At 41.7% G+C, this 25,754-nt stretch overlaps 1 protein-coding gene across 10 annotated transcripts in view; it reads right to left on the reverse strand.

The window, feature by feature from the left end:
- ENTPD8 (ectonucleoside triphosphate diphosphohydrolase 8) overlaps positions 1-25,754 on the reverse strand; it is a 158,159-nt gene that overhangs the window by 23,649 nt on the left and 108,756 nt on the right. For 4 of the 10 annotated variants that reach the window (XM_033961774.1, XM_033961782.1, XM_033961783.1 and 1 more), the window contains 3 exons: positions 19,221-19,331; positions 12,267-12,404; positions 3,381-5,113 (listed from right to left, as the gene is read on the reverse strand). In XM_033961774.1, the coding sequence (XP_033817665.1) occupies positions 4,910-5,113; positions 12,267-12,404; positions 19,221-19,331 (453 nt within the window). In that variant the 3' untranslated portion in view covers positions 3,381-4,909. Of the gene's footprint in view, positions 1-3,380; positions 5,114-8,467; positions 8,512-8,537; positions 8,570-12,266; positions 12,405-19,220; positions 19,332-25,754 lie in introns of those variants that run through there. The other 6 variants (XM_033961779.1, XM_033961776.1, XM_033961777.1 and 3 more) reach the window with 4 other exon arrangements.

The following is a 25,754-nucleotide window of genomic DNA, read 5'->3' on the forward strand; positions in this document are numbered from 1 at the left end:
TAGTGGCAGTTAATCCAGGGACAGGGTCCCATAAACCAGGATAAGGCATTCTCCAAGCCTGAACACAAGAGGCTCCAGCCTAAGCCTGTATAGTACAGCCACTAAAAGCACTGGTGGCAAAAGCTGCAATTCACTTAAAAATTTAAGAAGAAGCAGATTCTTGATAGGCTGTCATATGTACTGTTTTCAAATGACTAACAAATTATTACTGGAAAGCCTATGGGGGGGGGGTTTCTGTGGAGGAACTGATATTCTTTTGAAGCAGAGCAGTGCTGCAGGAAGCACTCTGGTGAATCTTGGACTTGTTGCAATGTCCCAGAATGGGAGCCAATAAAGAACTTTTTATTTTGACACAAAAGTGTAGACTACTGTATTGTTACCACTGGGCTGGGCTGTATTGAGGGTGGGGCTTGGTTTTTGCTGATCCCTTACCCCGCCACAGCGTTTACCTTCACTTCCTCCCCCACTGTACCTCTAGCTCTTTGCAGCACCAGCCTCGGTGCTTCTCTGACATTACTTCCAGGTCCTGTGAGGAAGTTGGAGATGACGCTTGTGTCAGTGAAAGGGGCATGCACAGGCAGGGGGAAGGAGCAGGGGTGCCACCGCCTCAGGTGTCTCTCACCCTCACTATGCCAATGCTTCCCCATCTTCTTTAAAAATTGTTCTCCCTTTTTTGTAGGGGCCCTGATGCGGTAGCTGCAGGGAACTTGCGCGAATGGATGTCATGAGTCTTTCCCTTTGCTGCAACTTCCTGTTTCTGGGGCAGATTGCAGCAGAAGGAGAGTTTTGTGGCATTCATTCGCTGATGTTCGCTGCAGCTACACAGTGAGGACCCTCCAAAAAATGAGAATGAGTTTTAAAGAAAACAGGGAAGGTGAGGGGAAGGGAGGGACCATGGTGAAGGGGAAGAGATACCTGAACTGTGGGGCCCCCTGGAGCTGTTTTAAGTTTGCTCAGGGGTGCTGGCTGGGAGGGTGAGAAAGAAAGGGACATACTAGACCAGAGGTAGGGGAGAGGACTAGAAAAATAAATTATGGTCCCAGAAACAAAGGTAACTGTAAAGAAGAGGGAAAGATAGGTATACAAATGACAATGGGATAAGGGGAGGGAAGAGAATGGCATAGATGGACCCGGGAGGCAGGCCCGGGGAGGGGAAGATATTGGATATAAGGGCAATCTGAAAAAAAGAGAAATATATTGAAGCAGGGGATGAGATAGAGGGAAAGAAATGTTAGACCTGGTGGGAGGGAGGGATAGATGCTGGATCATGGGGATGAGAGGAGGGAAGAACATGAGGAAAGAGAGTGGGAATAATGTTGGGCCTTGAGGAAGTGAAATGATGGATTAGACATAGAAACATAGAAGATGACGGCAGAAAAGGGCCACAGCCCATCAAGTCTGCCCACTCCAACAACCCTACCCCCTTGAATTTACCCCCCTAGAGATCCCACATGTGTATCCCATTTCCTTTTAAAATCCTTCACGCTGCTGGCCTGAATCACCTGAGGTGGAAGTTCATTCCAACGATCGACCACCCTTTCGGTGAAGAAGAACTTCCTGGTGTCGCCATGAAATTTCCCACCCCTGATTTTCAGCGGATGGCCTCTTGTGGCAGAGGGGCCTTTAAAAAAGAAGATATCATCTTCCACCTCAATACGGCCGGTGATATATTTAAACGTCTCTATCATGTCTCCTCTCTCTCTACGTTCTTCAAGTGAATATAGCTGCAATTTATTCAGCCTTTCTTCATACGGGAGGTCTTTGAGTCCCGAGACCATTTTGGTGGCCATTCTTTGAACTGACTCAACTCTCAGCACATCCTTTTGGTAATGTGGCCTCCAGAATTGTACACAATACTCCAGATGAGGCCTCACCATGGATCTGTACAATGGCATTATAACTTCGGGCTTCCGGCTGATAAAACTTCTTCGGATGCAACCCATCATTTGTCTTGCCTTTGATGAAGCCTTCTCCACTTGATTGGCAGTCTTCATGTCTTCGCTAATGATCACCCCCAAATCACGTTCCGCCTTGGTCCTAACTAAGGTTTCACCATTTAGTGTGTAAGTTTTGCATGGATTCCTGCTGCCGAGGTGCATGACCTTACATTTTCTAGCATTGAAGTTTAGCTGCCAAGTCGAAGACCAATGTTCCAATAGAAGTAGGTCCTGCGTCATACTGTCTGGTAAAGTGTTCTCACTTACTATGTTGCATAGTTTGGCGTCATCGGCGAATAATGTGATTTTACCCTGAAGCCCCTGAGTCAGATCTCCCACAAATATGTTGAAGAGGATCGGGCCCAAGACCGAGCCCTGAGGCACTCCACTGATCACCTCCAACGTTTTTGAAGGGGCACCATTTACCACCACTCTCTGAAGTCTACTGTTTAGCCAATCACCGACCCATGTAGTTAACGTCTCTCCCAGTCCCATTGATTTCATCTTGTTCAATAGTCTGCGGTGCGGAACGCTATCAAAAGCTTTACTAAAGTGGGGGAAGGGACAGGAGGGAAGAGAGATGGGTTAGGAAGATGGTGGAGAAAAAAGGATAAGGAGATGTTAGGCCAGAAACAACAAAGAGAGAAGAAATGCTGGGCTAAAAGAATAGAGGGTGGGGATATACAAGTTGTGGAATCATGTTGGAGAGTCAGGGGAAGGAGATGAATGAGAAGAAGATAGTAAGTATTAAGGTAGAAATGTAATGAGGCATAGAGTGAGTTGAAAGAATGGAATAAGAGGCTGGGAAAGGAGTAAGAAGGGAAATAGAGCTGGAGCACGAGAAAGGGAGATGAAAAGTTGGTAGGTAGCTGAAAAGTATGAAATAGAAGGGTGAAATTTGAGTGGACAGAGATGCAGGGAAGAGCTAAAAAAGAAATATCAATATATCAGAGATAGGTGTAGTCAGGGAATGAAGCAAGACAGGAGAGAAGAGAAAAGACAAACGGATAGCAACCACTGGAAAGGGAATTATTATAACACAAAGGAAAGCAGAAGAGACAAAAGGAGACCAACATGATGGAAAAATAAAATGTCAAGACAACAAAGGTAAAAAAAAGTGTTTTATTTTGAATTTATTAATTGGAATATGTTAGCTTTGGGATATGTGTAATACAGATCTTTGTATTGTATTCAGTGGCTTATCAGGCAGCTGATGTGATGGAGGGAGGGAGCAGATCTCACCAAATTTTCTCCCTGCCCTCCCCCATGCCCCTTGCCCAAATGCAAAATATAGATACACTTCTCCTGCTGTGGCTGGTGGGGATCCCAAAGCCCTGGCAGCTGAAGACATCTCCTTCCAGTCCAGCAGCCAGAACTCTTCAAGCTCTGCAGCTGGTGGCATCTCAGGGTCACTGCTGCTAGCTGCAGAGCTTGGAGATTTCTGGCTGCCAGACCAGAGGAGGTGATCTTCTGCTGGAAGGGCTTTGAGATCCCCACCAGCCACAGCCGGAGAGGTGGCTAATTTTTGGGGTACCTGGGCCTGGGACCCCTGTGTGTTCAATACAAAAAAATGTGAATCTGTTTTTATTTCTCCAGTATTGAAGTATTTGCTGAGTTTAATTTCGTGGGGTTTCCAGTTCAGTTTCTATTTCTATTTGATTCCTTGTTCTGTGTTTGGTAAATGTCTGTGTTTTGTGTGTGAAGAAGTCATTAAAAGTTGTTGTACGTGTGGTAGTAATAGCAGGTGGGGAGATTGAAGGAGGGGACAGGGAGGCCCCATCTTTAATATCTGCCCTTGGCCCCAGCATGTTTAAAACTGGCCCATATACAAAATGATAGCACCCTTAGCTGTTTGCACGGTATAGGAGCAGCGAGCAGTCATCAGATTTTTGTGTTGGGAGGGTGTGAAACCTTGTGAAATTAATAAAAGAATGCTGCAACATTATGGAGATGCCTGCATTGGTGAGAGAAGAGTGTACAAGTGGGTAGATGCGTTTAAAAATGGGTGACCATCAATCGTTGAAGAGGAGCACTCTGGTTGTCCCAGCAGAGCTGTCAGTAATGAGAAGGTGGGTCATGCTGATGTCATTATTCATGAAAATAGGCACATTTCTTTAGAAGTTCTGGCCAGGGAATTGGATGTCAGTATTGGATCCATACATACCATTATCACGGAGGTTCTCAAGTATCTCAAGTTGTACGCATGGTGGGTGCCTAGGAAGCTAACTGATGAGCACAAGATGATTCATGTGCAGACTTCCACAATCTTTTTGGTGCAGTTTAACAATGAAGAAGAAGGCTTCCTGGCATGTATCGTTACAGGGGACAAAACTTGGGTGCATCACTATGAGCCTGAAAGTAAGAGGTAGTCTTCACAATGGCATTACACATCATCTCTAGTCAAAAAGAAGTTCAAGTCTCAACCCTCTGCTGGAAAGGTTCTGTTCACTCTCTTCTGGGATATGAATGGACCATTTTGGAGCCCTCACAGAGGACTTTTGTCTAAAGGAGTTCTTCTCTAGCCACTGCAACTCTTGATACCATTTGGAGATTGAGATTTCAGATCTTACAGCATCCTCCAACCCTGATCATGCACCCTCTGTGTTTGGTCCCTTGAAGGACGCTTCGATAGGATGAAGATTTGGAAATGATGATGAGGTCAAAGAAGCGGTACATTCTTGGCTAAAGGCACAACCAAAAATGTTTTTTTCCAATGTAATAAAGAAGTTGGTGCAATAGTGTGAGACATGTATTGATTATGTAGAAAAATGACATATAATTTGTATCTCTAATTGAATTATATATCTTAAAATATTCAATTTGCTGTTACTTTATGAAACACCCTCATATGTTTTGATGTATAGCGCTGCATATGTCTAGTAGCGCTATGGAAATGATTAGTAGTAGTAGTCGTCACTGGCCATGTGCACCTAGAAGGGTTGTGGGGGTTTTTGTCCCATTTTAGTTCAGCATCAAAATCGCAAAGATTTATTTTGTAACCACCAGAAAAGTGGAAGGGCTATCAGCCCTGCAGCAATACTTAATGCAATGAAAAATAGTGCAGCAGCCCAGATGCTGGAGTTGTGCCCTTTCACAGTTACAGGAGCCTCTGAGAGAATCATGTTGGTCAGGTTCAGCATGTAACCTAATGTCCAGCCAATATCTGCATTACCAGCCTGGAAAAAAATAGGACAGAGTAGCATATTAGTCATGATGGTTTGATCAGATAACAACAATCACCGCTGGTCACAAACCATAAATACCAGTAGCACCAACTGGGGACCACCTCTACCAGGAGCATTAACTAACTGCCTTTATCATCAGATGTAAAGAAACAAGAAGACAGCTGGTTCACCACATGGCAAAACAAAGAAGCAGACCAAATACTTCCAGGAACACAGGAATGTGCCTCATGTTGAGGAGTTTCACCATCTGGCATGAACAGCGCAGAACAAATAGCAGGGTGTGGCAGAGATCTTTCCATGGACAGAAAGTGTATATATAGCGAACATAAATAAAATTTGTCAGGATAATTAACGAAAGACCAGGAATTTATATAGCGAAGAAAAATGGGAATTCAGTATTTATGTAAATATTGCTGGATAAGCAATATTATAATCGGTTGCATATATAAAATATCTGTAGAGGTGAAGGTGAGAATTATAAGGATTCTTTGTTCTTTGTCCTTCCTTTCTTTGTTTAAGTTTTCCCGCTTGAAGCCTCGTTAGCCTTGAAGCTTAATTAATACCAGATGGCTCTTAGCCTAGTAGTGGTAAGGAAGAGATATAGGATATCACATTCCTGAGCAAGACAGTTTGTATCTAAAGATATGTACAGTAAAACCTTGGATTGCAAGTAACTTGGTTTGCAAGTGTTTTGCAAGACAAGCAAAACATTTGATTAAATTTTAACTTGATATACAAGTAATGTCTTGCAATACAAGTACATACAGTATACAGACATCACAGCTGAGCTGATGGTTCTTCTCTCTCTGACGCTGCAGGAGTGTAGTGACTGTTCTAAATGAGCAAAGTCTTGCAATACAAGTACGTATAGTATTTTGTATTAAAGTTTTTGGGTTGTGGAATCGTCTGAGTTTCCATTATTTCCTATGGAGAAATTCACTTTGATATACAAGTGCTTTGGATTACAAGCATGCTTCTGGAACTAATTCTGCTCGCAAACCAAGGTTTTACTGTACTTTCATAATAATTATCATATAGGTATATGTATGTGTATGATTTGCCCTGGATCCAGGAGAGAATGAAATGTGTGATAGTGTGATTGTATTTAACTTAAAACCTTTACACTTATAAGATTCAAGAACCTGGGAAATCCTGAGGAACTGGATTTTCCGGGTATATGGAGTTTGACTTATTTGATCTTTGGGTTACCATGGAAACTAGCTGTGGAATATGAAAGAGCGACAAAAGTTTGAGTACTGTAACTTTCTTTAATTTTCTGATTCTGTATTAGGTCTTAGGAAGAATAATCTTTGGGTTTTCTTTTTCACAATAAATAAGCAAGCAAAACAAAGTAGGAATGCAAAAAGTCTCTTTAATTGGTTTAAGCATCTGAGATCTCAGGCTAATATATGAAGGGGGGCTTCTGGGTGCATGGGTTTTCTTTAGTAGCTGTGAAACTGTCAGCTTTAGAGAGACAGAGTCAGACACAGGAGAAAAGCCCAGACTGTCAGCTTACAGAGACATAGGGCTAGATTCACTAAAGCCCCCTTACCTGTCCGATCCTGTTCTGCTCCATTTCCGAGTCTTGCTGGACGACCCATTCACTAAAGGCTCCCCATGCAAATCATCTAATCGGAAACACGCCCACAAGTGATCCCATGGATCACTGAAGACCGATCGCGACACATGCGCAGACCATCATTGATGGCTGTACATGCAATCCGCACATGCGCCGTTCTCCTGCACCAGTGAGGTCAAAACAAAGGGGGAAGGGTTGGGGAAGTAATGGCAGGCAAAGGCAGCAAAGGCGGACTTGCTGCAGCCTCTTTTAAAAAAGCCGAGGGGGGAACTGCCAGACACGGAACTGAACACGAAACCCGCCCCGACTCTCCTGCTCTCTGCTGCCCTTCCCCGCAGTGCGAGCTTGTGGTTTTAAAGCAGGGAATGGCGGCAGAGAGCAGGAGAGTCAGGGTGGCATTTTTCTCCACAGACTCAGCAGAGTTTTTTCAGGGCTGAATCTTTTCCTTAAGCTCTTCTTTATTAACTCCCCCAAGGTCTGTTTCTGCTGCTGCTGCTGGTCTGGCTCCTCCACGTAGCGCACACATGGCTGCCCCACACTTCATAAGTTTCTCCACCTATCTGTATCCATGGTCAGCTGCAAGCAGGGAGTTTCAGGGCTGTAGGGCTGGTATTTCAGCGCGGGAGAGAGCAGGAAAGGAGTGAGCAACTGGTCCTCATCAGTCGCTCAGTTTTGGATCGGCCAGCCCAGTCGGTGTGCCTGGAAAATGTTGGTGAGTCGCTGCCTTCCTAGATTTGCATGCCATTTCCATCATTTGCATGCGCGGATCGGATCAGGTGCGGACAGGATTGGCCAGAAGATTAGTGAATCGGGTCAGGGTCACAAACTGATCGGTGCATGATCGGTTTGCTTAGTGAATCTAGCCCTTAGTCACAGAGCTGTTTTGATTCAAATTTTTAAGGATACATTCTTTGTCTAAGGGTACAATTAACGTTTACCTACAATAAATAAGTTTTGTATATCTTTGGTAAAATTTAAACCTAAATGGAATTAAGGAGTTCTTATAAAATATATACATTATAATGCATATTTATGTAGATTGCTATAAGCAAATATATAATTCTGTAGAACTTTTCTTTAAGCCTGCTATCTATAAAAGCTAAGAATGTCTTTGTTAAGCGAAAGCTACTCCCCTATCATGTATGAAATGCCTTATATGGTAGGAGGAATATTTCAGCCAATCATATGAAGGTAGGAACAATATATATAAGTGACAGAATTCCTATGGCATATTGGAATTCTTCCCTTCAGCAAGATGAAGTTACACTATTGAAGAGATGGATTCCCTTTGTACAAATGCAATCATATTTATGAGCCTGTGATGTAAGATTATGTCATTAAATGACTATGAATAAATTAATTTTAATTGGCAATCATGTGTTTGTGTACTTACTAAATAACAATGGGAGCATGTTTAGACAGGAAAGTACAGAATTCCTGTTTAATGTGGCTGTGTTTTGCTTATATGGCTATATTAGGGGCAAAACAACTAATGCAATGCCCACTAAAAACACCAAAGCTGTAAGTACAAATGTGTCTGGGTCTGTGAAGATTATTAATCTTCACAGATGGCACTTATACGCATATGTGCACAGCAGACAAATGTGAATAGGGATGGAGGAGTAATAGACCCTTATCGATTTTCAGAGGGTTGTGTTCGTGAGGAGCTAGCTAAAATAAAGGTAGACAAAGCAATAGGGCCAGATGGTGTACATCCTAGGGTGCTGAAGGAACTTAGGGAAGTTCTGGTAGCTCCGCTGACTAACCTTTTCAACGAGTCTCTAGACAGGAGATGGTGGATGTGGTCCCTCTGCACAAAAGTGGAAGTAAGGAAGAAGTAGGGAATAACAGGCTGGTAAGTCTCACTTCTGTAGTAAACAAATTAATAAAAACACTTTTAAAACAGAGAATGGTCAAGTTTCTGGAATCTTGTGGATTACAGGACCAGAGGCAATATGGATTCGCTAGAGGTAGGTCTTGTCAGACAAATCTGATCAATTTCTTTGCCTTGGTGGCCAGAGAATTGGATAGAGGATGTGCGTTAGATGTGGTGTATTTAGATTTTAGTAAAGCCTTTGACAGTTAAGGACCTGGTCCTATACCTTAAGTAGTTTTGAAATGGGGCCAGCTTTGTTTACCTGGACAGGTAAGAGTGAGCCAACATGAAATAAAAAAATTCAGCTATTACACTTTCTCACATTGCATCAGGATTTACTAGCTAGAAAGAAAAGAAAAACTATTAGATAAGGCCTGATCCAAGAGCAAGTGAGAATGTGGATTAGTAGCTATGAATTAATAAATGAAAATTGGATAATCTGGAATAAAATGATCAGAAATACAAAAAGTTTAAAAAACAGGGACTTTAAGTTACCATATGGATTTGATATATGTCATGTGCTTGATGGATATAGGGAGGCAAGCTAAGACATTTTTGTGATTGATGACTACCATATCAAATGTACTCCAGATGAGAAGATTAGGTTTCTTATAGAGTTTCTTTGTGTTAGAGTGACCAGCCTGAACTAGGCCAATCCTCAGGGAAATGTAGGCAGACAGGAGTTGGCTTTTGACCTGGTATCCACATACCAGGGGGCCCTAGGTTTACCATGACTTGAGTTTGCTAAGGACAAATCTAAACCACATGTGTATCATGGTATGAATTGATCCAAAGTTAGCTATCAGAAAGTTAGGAAAAATTATATAATAGAAATTTACTTAGGTAGTTATAGGTAATATGTTAACAACCAATGTAGATTAGGAATATAAACTAACAAAACATAAAGATTAGGAATATAGTTTATTTTAATCTTCATATATCTGAAATCCTGAAGAGATCCTGATAAGGCAACAGATGGTGTTTGACCTCTGACCTTGAGCAACTTTTTCTACTTCATTGGAGAGCAACTTTTTTCTACGTAGAACCTTGATGGGAGGGGTACCTGCTCCTTTCCATCTTTTCTTTGTTCAGTCTTTGTGAGACAGAGATCTCAGAATAGAGAACACTGACATTTACAGGAAAGAATATAAAATCTGAGGAGTTTTGTAAGTGTATTATAATATTGATCTATGTATTTCTTCTTTTTATAAAATATGTAAGCTTAATGTGAGAATGTAACTTTTTTAGATATAAGAATGTAATTTGTGACACGCCTATATGAAGCTAGTCTTATATGGGAATAAATAATGTGAACCAATTAGACTGCAGATGGATTGTAACGAAGGAATGTCGTCATTTAGGATATATATGGACGTGTAACTGATAAGACATTAGAATTGTTAGGAGCAAGGCCAGCGTTTTGGCTTCTGTAATAATTCTCTGATGCAAAAGATACTCAATTGATTTGCTAATAAAATTAATTGCGTACTCTTATGATCTAATATTGATATCTAATAAAAAATAAGATTTTTGGATTTTATGAAAATATTTTGCATCATTATTTTTTTTCCATTTTCATTTTACAACCCTAGAAAGCTATAAGTACGCATGTGCGCAATTACAGTGTTCCACACAGACGTCTGATAAATAAACTGAGAGCCCTCAGGATGGGTCAAGAACTGGTTGAATGGAAGGCAAGAGGGTAGTGATCAATGGAAATCACTCTGAGGAAAGGGATGTTACCAGTGGTGTGCCTCAAGGTTCTGTTCTTGGGCCTGTTCTTTTTAACATTTTTATAAACGATATTGCTGAAAGGTTGTCGGGTAAAATTTGCCTTTTTGCGGATGATACCAAAATCTGCAATAGAGTAGACACGCCGGATGGTATGAATAACATGAAGAAAGACCTGGTGAAGCTTAAAGAACGGTCTGAAATTTGGCAGTTAAAATTTAATGCTAAGAAATGCAAGGTCATTCATATGGGCTGCAAAAACCCGAGGGAACGGTACAGATCAGGAAGTGAAGAGCTTATGTGCACGGCAGAAGAGCGGGACTTGGGTATGATTGTATATGATGATCTTAAGGTGGCCAAACAGGTTGAAAAGGTGACGGTGAAAGCTAGAAGGATGCTAGGTTACATAGGGAGAAGTATGGCTAGTAGGAAAAAGGAGGTATTGATTCCCCTGTATAAAACTTTGGTGAGATCTCATTTAAAATATTGTGTACAATTCTGGAGGCCGCATCTTCAAAAAGATGTAAAAAGGATGGAGTCGGTCCAGAGGAAGGCTACTAAAATGGTACGTGGTCTTCATCATAAGGCATATGGGGACAGACTTAAAGATCTCAATCTGTATACTTTGGAGGAAAGGCGGGAGAGGGGAGATATGATAGACGTTTACATACCTACATAATGTAAATGCGCATGAGTCGAGTCTCTTTAATTTGAAAGGAAACTGCATTGAGAGGGCATAGGATGAAGTTAAGAGGTGATAGGCTCCGGAGTAATCTAAGGAAATACTTTTTTACAGAAAGGGTGGTAGATGCATGGAACAGTCTCCCAGAAGAGGTGGTGGAGACAGAGAATGTGTCTGAATTCAAAAGGACCTGGGAGAGAGAAAGAGATAATGGTTACTGTGGATGGGCAGGCTAGATGGGCCATTTGGCCTTTATCTGCCATCATGTTTCTATATGCTAGTATTCTGGATATTTATGTGGATTCTTGATGCATCCTCTTTATAGAATGTGTACCTTATGTGACTGCAAGGTATCATACACACATCTAGTGAGCCTGCACAGCACATCAAAGGAATGATGAATCTACATAACTGGCTGGCTGAGGTGAGGAAAGTAAGTCCTGGAGATGCATGATCAACTTTCATTTTATCATGTTTTTGGGAGATTTGTGATAGTTTATCCAGCAGGATAGGAGCTACACAAAATAACCTTATCAATAATTTCTACTTCTGAAACCTGGAGTGACTCAAATAGGGGGTATTTTCTTTTTGAGATATCTATGTAAATGTGTAGTTAGATACTTATCTTTGAAGTACATTTTTACAGAGCTATCCCATCTGATAAGTTTTCTCTCAATGAAACGTCTTGAGAAGGGAATAACTGCACCTAAGGAAGATTAGCTCTCCGTACTGCAGTAGACATGGCATTCCTGATAACTTTCTTTGACTTATTTTGTTCTACTCTTTAAATCTTGGATCCAATTATTGAGGACTAGTGTGCGACCAAATTAGATTATCTTCACTTTATGTATTTTTAAATTTAATTTTGTATCACTGTACATTTCATATTTCAATTTTGGACTCAGTTTATTATGTTTTGACCGCACTTTGCTGTACAAGATGTATATGCTTGGTAATATTATAAAATTCTATAAATAAATAATAAAATTAAAAAATAATCAAGTTATCAGCCATCAACATGGAGAAGATGCAGTATACAAACCTAAGGATTAGATTAGATTAGATCAACATCTAATGCTGTATTCACTGCATATCACAAAAAACAAAAACAGAATTTATATGCACATACACGCACATAAATATATATTGGGACATATTTAATTTATTGTATTCAATGCATATGACAAAGGCATATTGCACTATGGTACAGGATCAACATTATAGATGATGTAACTGCACAGGATGCACACCACCACATAGGAAGATCAGTCGTTACCTTTTTACGAAAATAGATGTTGGTCCAAGTTTGGTCATTGAATTTGTAGCCATCCAACAGCAACGTGAGGATGTACAAACCAGAGAAGCAGTAGTCTCGCAGCCGTATTACATTTTCCTGGGGGAATTTGACTTCTACCTAGTACAGAAGTAGAAAAAGAGACAAAATAAATAACAACTCTCATATTTGCTAGAAACTACCATTTTGGGCTCCCTCCTGGCCCAATCCAGTAGGGGGGGTCGCTGGGGCCAGGAAAGCTTGGGCTCTCTCCTGGCCCGTTCCTTTCAGAGGGGGGGGGGGTTGCCGGGGCCAGGAGAGCTTGGACTCTCTCCTGGCCCATTCCTTTCGGAGGGGGGGGGTCGTCGGGGCAGGAGAGCTTGGGCTCTCTCCTGGTCCGTTCCTTTCGGAGGGGGATCGCCGGGGCCAGGAGGGCTTGGGCTCCCTCCTAGCCCTATTCTGATTGGCCCAGGCACCTCAGGCCCCACCTGTGGGCGGGGTTTCTATCACCTGGCCCAATCTGGCCCCATTCTGGACCCGGCTGGCCTGCCGGATGGGAGGGCCTGGCACCCGTCTGTCTAGCCAACTTACAGGTATGGGGAAGGGGTGGTCGTTGGGTCAGCCGGGGGGTCGCAGGTCAGTGGGGGGGGGCCGATTGGGGGTTCTGGGGGGCAGTCATTGGGAGGGAGGGGGGTTGTGTTGAGGGCAGGAGGGCCTGGGATCCCTCCTGCCTGTATTGTAGTGGGGGGTGGGGGGTAGGGGGTCGTCGGGGCCAGGAGGGCTTGGGCTCCCTCCTGGCCCAATCCATTAGGGGGGTCACCGGGGCCAGGAGAGCTTGGGCTCTCTCCTGGCCCATTCCTTTCGGAAGGGGGGGTCACCGGGGCCAGGAGGGCTTGGGCTCCCTCCTAGCCTGCTCGTACTCGGCGGGGGGAGAGGGGTTTAAGATCGCCGGGGCAAGAGGGCTTGAGCTCCCTCTTGCCCCGATGTCATCGGGGGAGGGCACGATCACCGAGGCAAGAGGGCTTGAACTCCCTCTTGCCCCGATGTTGTCGGTGGGGAGGGTTCGCAGTTCGACATGGCAGGAGGGCTTGGGCACCCTCCTGCCTGGATCGTTGTGGGGGGGGTTCTGTAACCGGTGTTGTTTTTAACAGACACCGGTTACAGAATCCAGCTTTTAGGTGAAGGACTGGCTCCTCCTTCGTCTAAAAGCCCTTCTGTTGGACGTTTGGGCTTAGGCATTTTTTTGGTTCATTATGGGCAAAAAGTGTAGACGTCGTGGGGGTGTACTTTTAGACATAGTGGTGATCGGGGCGTTTAGTAGAGGCAGGCCATAATCAAAACAAGGACGTTTGTTTTGGTTATGGACACTTTGGAAGGACTTAGGGCCAAAAGGGAATTTAGACTTTTTTTTTATTATGCCCCTCTAGATGTCTAAGTGGCAGATGAAATTTAATGTGGACAGATGCAAAGTGATGCTCATTTACCGGATACTAGGGTCCACCTTGGGGGTTAGTACCCAAGAATAGGATCTGGGTGTCATCGTAGACAAACAGGATGCTAGGAATTATTAAAAATGGGATAGTTAACAAGATTAAGAATGTTATTATGCCCCTGTAATGCTCCATGGTGCGACCTCATCTGGAGTTTTGTGATCAATTCTGCTCTCCTTATCTCAAGAAAGATATAGCAGGGCTATATAAGGTTCAAAAAAGAGCGACCAAGATGATAAAGGGGATGGAACTTCTCTCTTATGAAGAAAGACTAAAAAGGTTAGGGCTCTTCAGCTTGGAAAAGAGACAGCTGAGGAGAGATTTGATTGAAGTCTACAAAATCCTGAGTGGAGTAGAAAAGGTGCAAGTGGATCAATTTTTCACTCTGTCAAAAATTACTAAGGCTAAGAGACACTTGATAAAGTTACAGGGAAATACTTTTAAAACCAATAGGAGGAAATTTTTTTCACTCAGAGAATAGTTACGCTCTGGAGTGCATTGCCAAAGTTTGTGATACGAGCGGATAGCGTTGCTGGTTTTAAGAAAGGTTTTGAAATTTTCCTGGAGGAAAAGTCCATAGTCTGTTATTGAGAAAGACACAGGGGAAGACATGGCTTGCCCTGAATCGGTAGCATGGAATGTTGCTACTCCTTAGGTTTTGGCCAGGTACTAGAGATCTGGATGAGAATGATCTACTGGGCTTGATGGACCATTGGTCTGACCCAGTAAGGCTATTAGGGTATGTTCTTATAAGTATTTTGCTGCTTATTTTGAGGAATTGGAAAAATTGGGATCAGTTAAATTATACTTTCTGGTGGAAATCTCTGTGCCACACTTTTAAAATGGAACGTATGATGGCCATACAACAGGGACATTATAGGAAATTTATGGATGTTTGGGAGCCATTGACAAAATTCAGTAAGAAGTAATTTTTGATTTTGCCCTTTGATCATACACATCTAGGTGGGGGGTGGGGAGGGGGGAGATACTTTCAATTTGAGTGCAATTGTTGGATATGTAGAAAGGGGGGATAATATATGTATTTGTTATAAAATATAATTTGATAGAATTAAGTGCTGTTAAAGTGTAAACTGTCTGTATAATATGTTGCACTTATTTTTGGCTTTAAAATGAATAAAGATTTTTTTTTTTTAAAGTATTTCTCTGCTTGCTGCCAACGAAGACCTAAAGCATTTAAAGTACTGGTAAAGTGGAGTTAAGTTACCCTCCCCCCTGCTGATTGCCCGGGTAAATGACATTTGTAAATTGCCTTCATTACGCACCTGAAAATAAACTGGTGGAGGGAGGCACAAGACTGAAGGTTCACCTAAGACACCTAAAACCCTTGTATCAGCCCTGCTTTTCAGGCTGGGGCACAAAGAACCACTCAGCTTGACTATGACTTGACTATGAACTAGAAATGTTCATAGAGGAAGCTCATCAGCACCACGTAGAGATCCCAGGGCTGGAAAACTGTACTCAGGAAACTGATGTGAGTAGAGAAGACACCCATGCAAACACAGAAGAAACCGAAGACGAGGTAGGAGACAACCGCACATCAGGAGGAATAGTGAGAGCACAGGAAGACATCGCCCCACCCAAAGAACAGGAAACAATTTCAAGAGTTTCATTGGAGGAAGAAGACTGGCCCTACTCCAAGGACGTGGACCTACGCCCCCCAAGGAATCCCCGAATAAAGAAGATGGCGATCATCGTAGGCGACTCCATTATACGACATGTGGACAAACACCGCAGGAGGAAGAGAGGACAGAGTCGTCACCTGTCTGCCTGGAGCAAGAGTGAAGGATGTGACCAACAGGATCTCCAGGATCATAGATGGCGCACGGGGAGAGGACACCGCTGTGCTTATCCATGTGGGAACAAATGATGTGAGCGGGCGGAAGTATGACAGGGAAGAGCTGAAGGGCCAGCTCCGCTCACTCGGAAGAAAACTGAAGATCAGGGAGGTGAAGGTGGCCTTCTCTGAGATCCTCCCAGTACCAAGAGCGGATGGAAAGAGACAAGGGGAATTGCAAGTAATCAACGCCTGGATGAGACGATGGTGCGAAGAAGAAGGCTTCGATTTCGTGCGCAACTGGACGGCGTTCTGGGGAAAAAGCAAGTACTACAGAAGGGACGGACTACACCTCAACAAGGAAGGAGCAAGAGTTTTGGCAGGCAACATGAAGAAGGCAATCGAGAAGGCTTTAAACTGAAAGATAGGGGAAAGCCGACAGTCGACCACCGGTCGATGGCACGGATAGCAGGATGCCCCGATGAAGAAGCCAAGGAAAACTACTCCTACACAAGAGAAGACGACCTCACGGCAAATAAGGGAGAAAAAGCAGGAAGGGACAATTCAGACACAGGAGGGGACGACCACACAGCAAACAAGGGTGATAACACAGGAGCAGCAAAGGATACCATAATTGAAACTACAGGGACGGCCAAGAGTAGAAGGTCCAAAAAGGTAACACGAAGGGAACTTAGATGTATGTATACGAATGCTAGAAGTCTAGGTAACAAAATGGGGGAACTAGAGACAATAGCAAGACATGACATATTGGATATCATTGGCATAACAGAAACATGGTGGAATGAAGAAAACAAATGGGACACAGTACTACAGGGATACAAGCTGTATAGAAGAGATCGAGTAGGGCAGAAAGGTGGAGGTATTGCTCTATATGTTAAGGAGGGAATAGATTCTGTTGAAATGGTTACAACAGAAATGAAAGAGAAGCTTGAGTCACTCTGGATCAAGATTCCTGGTCAATATGGCGCAAATACAAAAATTGGCCTTTACTATCGTCCCCCAGGACAGGCGGAGGAAACTGACTCAGAAATGATGGAGGAAATCAAACAAGAATGCAAGACAGGCAATATAATTATATTGGGAGACTTCAATTTCCCAGGGATAGACTGGAAACTAGCAACCTCCAACTGCGGCAGGGAGGCCAAGTTCCTGGAGATGCTAGGGGATTGCTTCCTGGAACAAATGGTAAAAGAGCCGACAAGAGGCAACGCCTCCTTGGACTTGGTCCTAAATGGCCTCACGGGACCGATAACAGAAGTGGAAGTCATGGTTCCACTGGGAACGAGTGATCACAATGTAATCAACTTTAAACTTGACATCGGGAAAGGGAAACATGCCAAAACCTTAACCACCACCTTGAACTTTAAAAAGGGTAAATACGATCGCATGAGAGCCATGGTAGAAAAATGACTCGAAAAGAAGGTGGACAAACTTGAAACGGTAGATCAGGCATGGTCCCTACTGAAAAATACTATCACAGAAGCACAAGATCTCTACATTCCGAGGATTTCCAAAGATCGGAGATCAAAGAGCAAAAGAGAACCGGCATGGCTTACCAAACAGGTGAAGGAAGCCATAAAAGAAAAGAAGGACTCTTTCAAAAAATGGAAATACATAAAAACAACCGAAGCCTGGAACAAACATAAAGATGATCAGAAGAAATGTCACAAGGCGGTGAGGGATGCAAAACAGGAATATGAGGAAAAAATAGCCCAGGAGGCCAAAAACTTCAAGCCCTTCTTTAGATACGTGAAAGGGAAAAAACCTGCAAAAGAGGCAGTGGGACCCTTGGACGACCAGGGAAGAAAAGGGTACATCAAGGAAGATAAACAAATCGCAGACAAACTAAATTCCTTCTTTGCGTCCGTCTTTACGAAGGAGGACACCTCAACAATACCTGAAGCGGAGAAAGTGTTTGCAGGAGAAATAGAAGACAGTCTCACCACAGTTGAAGTGGACTTAGACCAGATATACTATCAGATCGACAAACTTAAAAGTGACAAATCCCCTGGACCGGATGGAATTCACCCGAGAGTCTTAAAGGAATTGAAGGTTGAAATCGGAGAGTTATTGCAAAAACTTGCAAACCTGACAATCAGAACTGGACAGATACCGGACGACTGGAGGATAGCGAACATCACCCCAATTTTCAAAAAAGGATCGAGAGGGGAACCGGGCAACTATAGACCTGTGAGTCTTACGTCTGTCCCCGGCAAGATGGTTGAAGCACTGATCAAGGATAGCATGGTCCGGCACTTAGACACACACGACTTGATGAAACCCAGTCAACATGGATTCAGGAAAGGGAAATCATGTTTGATGAATTTACTCCAATTTTTTGAGACCGTGAACGAACCAATTGATAGTGGGAAGCCGGTGGACATAATATACTTGGACTTCGAGAAAGCGTTCGACAAAGTTCCACACAAAAGACTTCTCAGGAAACTACAAAGCCATGGCATAGAGGGGGATATACAAAGATGGCAAATGGCTGGAAAACCGAAAGCAGAGAGTGGGCATAAATGGGAAGTTCTCCGACTGGGAGAAAGTGACTAGTGGTGTACCCCAGGGCTCGGTACTTGGGCCGATCCTTTTTAATATTTATATCAATGACCTGGAGGAAGGAACATCCAGTGAGATCATCAAGTTTGCAGACGATACAAAACTATGCCGGGCGATCAGATCGCAGGAGGATAGAGAGAAACTCCAGAGCGACTTGTGTCGGTTAGAAACATGGGCGGAGAAATGGCAGATGAAGTTCAATGTGGAGAAATGCAAGGTAATGCATTTAGGCAATAAGAATAAGGAATACGAGTATACAATGTCAGGTGCAACTCTGGGGAAGAGTGAACAAGAAAAGGACCTGGATGTACTGATAGATAGGACCCTGAAGCCGTCGGCACAATGCGCGGCAGCGGCAAAGAAGGCAAATAGAATGTTGGGCATGATAAAGAAAGGAATCTCGAGTAGATCGGAGAAAGTTATAATGCCGCTTTATAGGGCAATGGTCAGACCACACTTGGAATACTGCGTCCAACATTGGTCTCCCTACCTAAAGAAGGATATAAAACTGCTGGAGAGGGTGCAGAGACGAGCAACAAAACTGGTGAAGGGTATGGAGAAACTGGAATACGAGGACAGACTTATAACACTAGGATTGTTCTCCCTTGAGAAAAGGAGACTGCGTGGGGATATGATCGAGACCTTCAAAATACTGAAAGGAATTGACAAAATAGAGCAGAGAAGATTATTTACATTGTCCAATTTGACACGGACTAGAGGACATGTAATGAAGCTAAGGGGGGACAGGTTCAGGACTAATGTCAGGAAGTTCTGCTTCACTCAGAGAGTGGTTGACACCTGGAATGCCCTCCCAGATGAGATTATTGCGGAATCGACCGTCCTAGGCTTCAAGAGCAAACTAGATGCATATCTCCTTAAGAGAGGCATATAAGGATATGGTGGACTATAAATTACGACAGGTGTACACCTGGCAGGGCCTCCGCGTGTGCGGATCGCCGGACTTGATGGACCGAAGGTCTGATCCGGAGATGGCAGTTCTTATGTTCTTATGACCTCAATCAAGCAGTATGTGATGAAGATTATTAAAGTCACTGAAGACACTTTTGATCCATGTTTGGTCTTTCTCACCTTAGTCCATTCTTCAGTGCAGAAATTCCAGATGGTCTCATTAACAATACCCAGAGACTGTCCGCTGGTCAGGTTAAAAAAACTGAAGGTATAATAAAATGCAGAAAATGCCTAAAAAGAAAAAGAAACAGTATCTTGAGTTGTAACAGATTAGAATTTTCCAATAGGAATGTCTCAGTAACTGTCAATAGGATATTATTAGCTGGTTCCAGTCAGAAGTCAAGATATACATCTAAGGAAGCAATTATGTAAATTGGTGTCTACTTTTTTGGCATCCACAGAGAGTGCCAATTTTATGCCACTTATTCGTGAGCTAACATAATAATAATAACTTTATTTTTCTATACCACCATAGTCAGACAACTTCTAGACAGTTCACATTGAAAGAAGGCTGGACATTCAGCGCATTACAAATGTGTGAGGGGAATGTTGCAGAAGAAAGGGGGGGAGGGGATGTGAGAGGGGGTTGGGCAAGCGCACATATAAGTGGTGCCTATTCTACATTTATGAGTATCAAATTCACCAGGTGTGCCTTATATAGAATTTATTTATTTATTCAATTTTTTCTATACCATTATCCCAGAATGGTTTACATGAGTTATTCAGGCTCAAGCATTTTTCCCTGTCTGTCCCAGTGGTACATAAAATCAAATTCTCTTTACAGAAAACACATCAAGTAGAATTTTCCCTTAACATATTTACTGAAATTTCATAAACTTTTAAACATATGGCTTTTCTCTAAATATAATACTGTGGTTATGTTAAAGTCAAACAAGATCAGAAAGAACTCCTGAGCCCTTCAACTACAATCAAATACAAAACTGCCTTAGACAGGATAAAGAAAAAAGTTCAAGAACCTGAAAAACTAATTAACATATCTTTACTTGATCAGATGGTTACTTTTAAATCTTACATTTGCTTTTGATATGGGAGGAGGGTCATTCGCCCTGGTGCAGTCCATAAGGGCTCCAAGGGCCGGCGTCATGAACATCTTCCCTGTAGCAGCAGTCTTCACAACTCACTGCTTTACCGGTGTCAGGCCTTCCTCCAGATCCTACCTTCACTGAAACTGGAAGTAAAAACATAAGAATAGCCTTACTGGGTCAGACCAATGGTCCATCAAGCCCAGAAGCCCGTTTTCACGGTGACCAATCCAGGTCACTATTATCTAGCCAAAACCCAAGAAGTAGCAATATTCCATGCTACTGATCCAGGGCAAGCAGTGGCTTCCTCCATGTCTTTCTCAATAACAGAAATGATAAACAACAAAAATGTGGGGTGAAATAACTATTGCCAAAAACTATAAATAATTCATTAATCAATACTGAAAAGAGTGGAAAGGCTGAGCTTTCAGTCAAAATATAAAACTCATTTCCTCCAAGAAATTGTCCAAACCTATCTTAAAACTAGCTACATTATGCGCACTCTGGAAATGCGTTCCAGAGCTTAACTATTCTCAGAATGAAAAAAAAATTTCCTTGGCTGGGGAAAGCAGCAAGAATTGCTATGGTATCTCTACAAAAACCAATTGTGGAGGGTGGGGTAAATTTTCCCACCTTATATAGGTACCATCAAGCCTATATTTTACGTCAGGGTATGTACTGGATCCTCCCTGAGCTCAAGGAAAATCTCCCAGATTGGTTATGGTTGGAATGGCAACTCATATCACCATTGAGGTTGAAGCATGTGATGAGTATTAAGGTGCCTAGATTATATAAGGATAATAGAATCCTAGTAGATACATGGAAAACCTTAAAATGTGTGAATAATTTAACACCTATTTCGGTTCATAAATCAACTCATCAGACCCTAAGGCTGAACTCCGAGATTCAAATTGGCGGATTTTAGATAATCTGGAAGTATTGGATGAAGGCAGGTATACGTACTTTGAATGATGTCATTTCAGGGTAAGCTGCTTGATTTTTCACAATTGCAACACAAATTTGGTCTTAATAAATCACAAAATTATAGATAGTTGCAGTTGAAGCAGGCCATTCAGGCTGGGTTCCCTGAATGGAAAAATTTCAGTAATCAGTATAGTTTGCCGCTCTTGTGCTTTCAGGTGGACTTCCTGGGACATCAGGCTACTCAGTGGTATAAATTAATATCTGGATTTTTAAATAAGAAACCAAAGACTGATCTTCGGGACATTTGGAGCATTGAGATCAAGCATCAAATTACTGCATCTCAATGGCCACATATTTGGGCTTGGAGGATGAGATGTACAGTGTCAGCATCTATGAGACAAACTTGGTTTTTTCTGTTACATAGAGCTTTTTGGACCCCAGTTCGGTTACAGAAGTTAGATAATTCTAAATCTAATGGATGCTGGCACTGTCATCTTGAAGCTGGGACATTAGATCATTTGTTATTCTATTGTCCATTCATTCTTGCTTTTTGGAAATCAATATGAGGTCAAATAATTTGTTAGAAAATCCAGTGGCATTATCCTATGATACTGTATTGTTTGGCATGTCAATGAGGGCTAAAAACCAAATATCCTCTAATAACAACAGGTTTCTGCTCGTTATGACAGGGGTTGCCATACAACAGATTACGAATAACTGGAAAAATTGGAAGAGGCTGAATTACAGCTTTTGGTGGAACTCTTTATGCCACATATTCAAAATGGAAAGGATAATTGCTATACAGCAGGGAAATTTTAAAAAATTTCAGGTTATTTGGGAGCCATTAACAAAATACTGCAAAGATTGAAAGTATTGTATAGAATACACATTATTATTTTTTCCCTTTGGTTCATATACGTCCAGAGTGGGGTGGGAGATGGGAATATTTTATGATTTCTTTTACTTATGAATAACTATTGGATACAAGGGAGAGGGATTTTTTGATGTAGTTTAGAATTTGATGATATATTAAGTGTTATTTAAGTATAAATGATTGTATTATATGTTATACTTATTGGGAGCTTTAAAAATTAATAAAAAATAAAAAAAAAGATCGGCATGGGTAGAGGAGAAACAAAATGGCGGCGGCATGGTAGCAGTGAGGTCGATCTGCTCCGCATATCCTTGTGAATTTACTTGTGGAAACTGTCTACTCTTCTGAGTTTTGTGATGCCTCATACAAAAGGCAAGGGCTTTTTCAGGGTGGCCCCTCCTTCACCCTGACAAGCTTCGCTGGTCAGATTTCTCACTAGATTGCTGGCTAGTATAGAGGGTGGAAACCCAGCGGTTACTTTGGCGGAGGGAGCCGCCAGAGTCTTGGGACTTGAGACCTCGTTATCCCCTCCAGCAGCCCGGTTACCACCGAATCCAGCATCAGAGGATGTGGTGCACGCAAATACGGAAGACCAGAAGAGTCAGTCATCTTTGCGAAGTGGGGGGCCCCACATTCCCGAAAACGCCAAGTCTTCAACTGGACAAGTCGCGGAAGATACCCGCACTCCACAGGTGACACTGGAAAACTTATGGACTGTCCTTCAGAAGCTAGAAGTAGCAACAACGAAGTCCGCAGGTGATATTTCAGCTATACTTAGTACAACTGATACTTTATCAGCATCTTTGCAAACTATTCAAACTGAAACAAATCTTAAATTTAATCAAATGAATGCAGAGATTGTCTCTGTAGAGAAACTCTCAGGTACCTTCGTAAAAGAGAGAATGTTTCTTCAAAGAAAAATTGAATATCTAGAAAATTACAATAGAAGGCTTAACCTGAGAGTGTTGACTTTTCCTAAGTTTCCTGCATTTACCCCTTTGGATATGTTAAAAAAAATATTTAATGGAAAATTTAAAATATACCTCTGAAGCTATTCCTCCTGTAAACAGGATATACAGTATTATCGCCCAAGGAAGAAGACTGAATTACCATCTCAAAGAATTCAGGCTGACAATTTATAACAGTTTGACTTTAATAATATTACAGATATACTGGAAACCTCACAATAAGTAGTTGAATACTGAGGGACATTACTAATCTCTTTTGTTTTTGAACAGGACTTAAATGCCTTAATAAGAATGTTCTTTCACTATTCTAATACTCAATTTTTTGGTCAAAAAATATGGATATTCCCAGATGTTACTAAATCTACTCAAGACCGTAGAAAGTTGTTTTTGGATATGAGGGAAGAGGCAAAAAACTTGGGAGCTACCTTCCAGTTAAACTATCCATGCAAATGTCTCATTAGATATGCCGGGACTAAATATGTTTTTTTAATACCGGAGCAACTTCGAAGCTTCTTGGACATGATGAAAATATCTTAGTTTTCCTATTAAAAGGCTGCTTTATAAGAAATTAGCCGGGAATGTTTTCACGTTAAGCCTTTTCTGTTAAATAGTTGCTCGAATTGTTTAGAGCTCTCGATCTTATCTTATATTGTTTCTCTATGCTCTTGTTTTTTGAGGACATATAAGAGTTTAAATTTGGTAACAAATTATATACCTAATTGACAATTTAAGTTGAATATTGATTCATCATCTATAATTTTGGTTATTTCTTTTGCTGACTTAGGTATTATTCATGTTAAAAATTAAGATTTGAATACTCTGATTTACTGTAACAAGAGGATTTCGTGTGAATTGTTTGGAAAATAAATAAATTAAAAAAAAAAAAAAGATCGTCCCCGGTATCAAATATACTAGGTACACCAATGGATCACCCCATTCTGTTGCAGATTGCAGGGGGGGAGGGCTCAGGTTCTTAAACAGTTTAGATCCTATTTAGAGGGGTAATTCTTTGTTGTGCACATGGTAAGAACTGAATTGATCCCTCAAGGATCAGTTTTATTACCAGTATTTTGCCCTGCTGGCTCAAATTGTTGAAGAGCTGTGGTTCCAATTCCTTTTTTTTTTTTTTTGCTGATGGCAACTGGGAATGTGGGATGACTGGCTAAATTTTTGCCTAGAAAAGATCTTATCATAGTTTCTGACCCACCCACTAGCCCTACAACATCTTGTAGCATGGCTCCTACCACCCCTCCTGTATTACCATTAGCAACACCAGAACAACCTGTAGAATAAGAAGATAAGATTAGAATCATGCTTCCCTCCTTCCAGCGATCGGGAGAGGAGCAGAGGCAGGTGATTTCATCCCCGCCCCACACACACACACACACTCGAGACTCTGGTAGAAGACATACAAGCAATCTATCCTCAAGAGAATTAACCACACATCAAATTTCTGTGCTAAAGAAAGGTTTATCCTTCATTCCAGCCACAGACTATGACTCTTTTCAAACACAAGTAGACTTGTTTAGGCTTAAAATAAAACTCCAAATTCATCACTTTTTTTTCAAACACAGATATGTCTCTTTCAGACATCTGTTGTCAAAAGAAATTCCAAATGGATTCCACTTGGTTCCACAGATCTACTCATGAATGCATTCTTCGAGATATTGAACAGAGAGAAAAAGAGGTAAATGTCCACATCTGAATTTGATGGATTATGAAGTAACTCCTATCAGAGAATTGAAAATGGTCATTAAACCAGCAGACAAAAGGTGTAGTATTGTAGTTATGGATCATGAAACTTATATCAGGGAAGTATTAAGACAGATCACAGATCCACATTTCTATAACACCTTAGAGTCAGATCCAACTAAAGTATTACAATCTGAAATCAAAGAATTAGTGGATACAGCACATAGAGCAGATTTCTCACATTAAAGGAAAAAACTATTTTGATAGTGGAATTTTCTGTTATTCCCACTATATATATAGTTCTGAAAATACATAAATCTTTGGTAGATCTACCAGGAAGATCCATTATTTCAGGGAATAAATAAGGATTATTGAGCAAACATTAAAAAAAATAAGAATACTTTTATACATACACTTCTCCCTCCTTATTTGCGGTTTCAGCATTCATGGTTTCAATTATTTGCGATTTTTAGTTTGCTGGATCCTCCCCCCCCCCACATTACATCAGTTTTTATAGAGAAATCGCTGATTCCAAGCATTTATAGAGAAAATTGCTGATTCCCAGCACTTTTTCACCGTATTTTGCCTCTCCTTCAGGAATAGGCCAGGTCTCCCACCATGTTATTTGCGGTTTCACCATATTCACGATGGTTTTTAATAGAAAACAGCGAATAACATGAAAAAGTTATTCATGATTTTTCTGTATTCGCAGGTCTGTTAATCCCCTATCACAGTGAATTCGGACAGAGAAGTGTATATATTAGATACAGTACATTATACAGAGCTTAACTATTCTCCTTGGGTTTTGGCCAGGTACTAGTGACCTGGATTGGCCACCATGAGAGCGGGCTACTGGGCTTAATGGACCATTGGTCTGACCCAGTAAGGCTATTCTTATGTTCTTACATTAGATAAGAGTGGGAGCCCACTGGGACAGTTAGGGAAAATTGCTTAAGTACCTGAATAATTTGTAATCTGCATAGAATTGTAGGATATGTGGAATATAAATTATTTTTTTTAAATTAGATACCTAATAGATTAATCATCACATGTACAACAATAGCTTTGACCCAAAATGGGAAGGGGTAAAACGCGGACCTCACGGACCTGACGGACCTCGCGGATCTAAACCCGTACGGCCTTAAAAATCTGA

The sequence above is a fragment of the Geotrypetes seraphini genome, chromosome 10, assembly GCF_902459505.1.
Source record: "Geotrypetes seraphini chromosome 10, aGeoSer1.1, whole genome shotgun sequence".
Classification (NCBI taxonomy): Eukaryota; Metazoa; Chordata; class Amphibia; order Gymnophiona; family Dermophiidae; genus Geotrypetes; species Geotrypetes seraphini.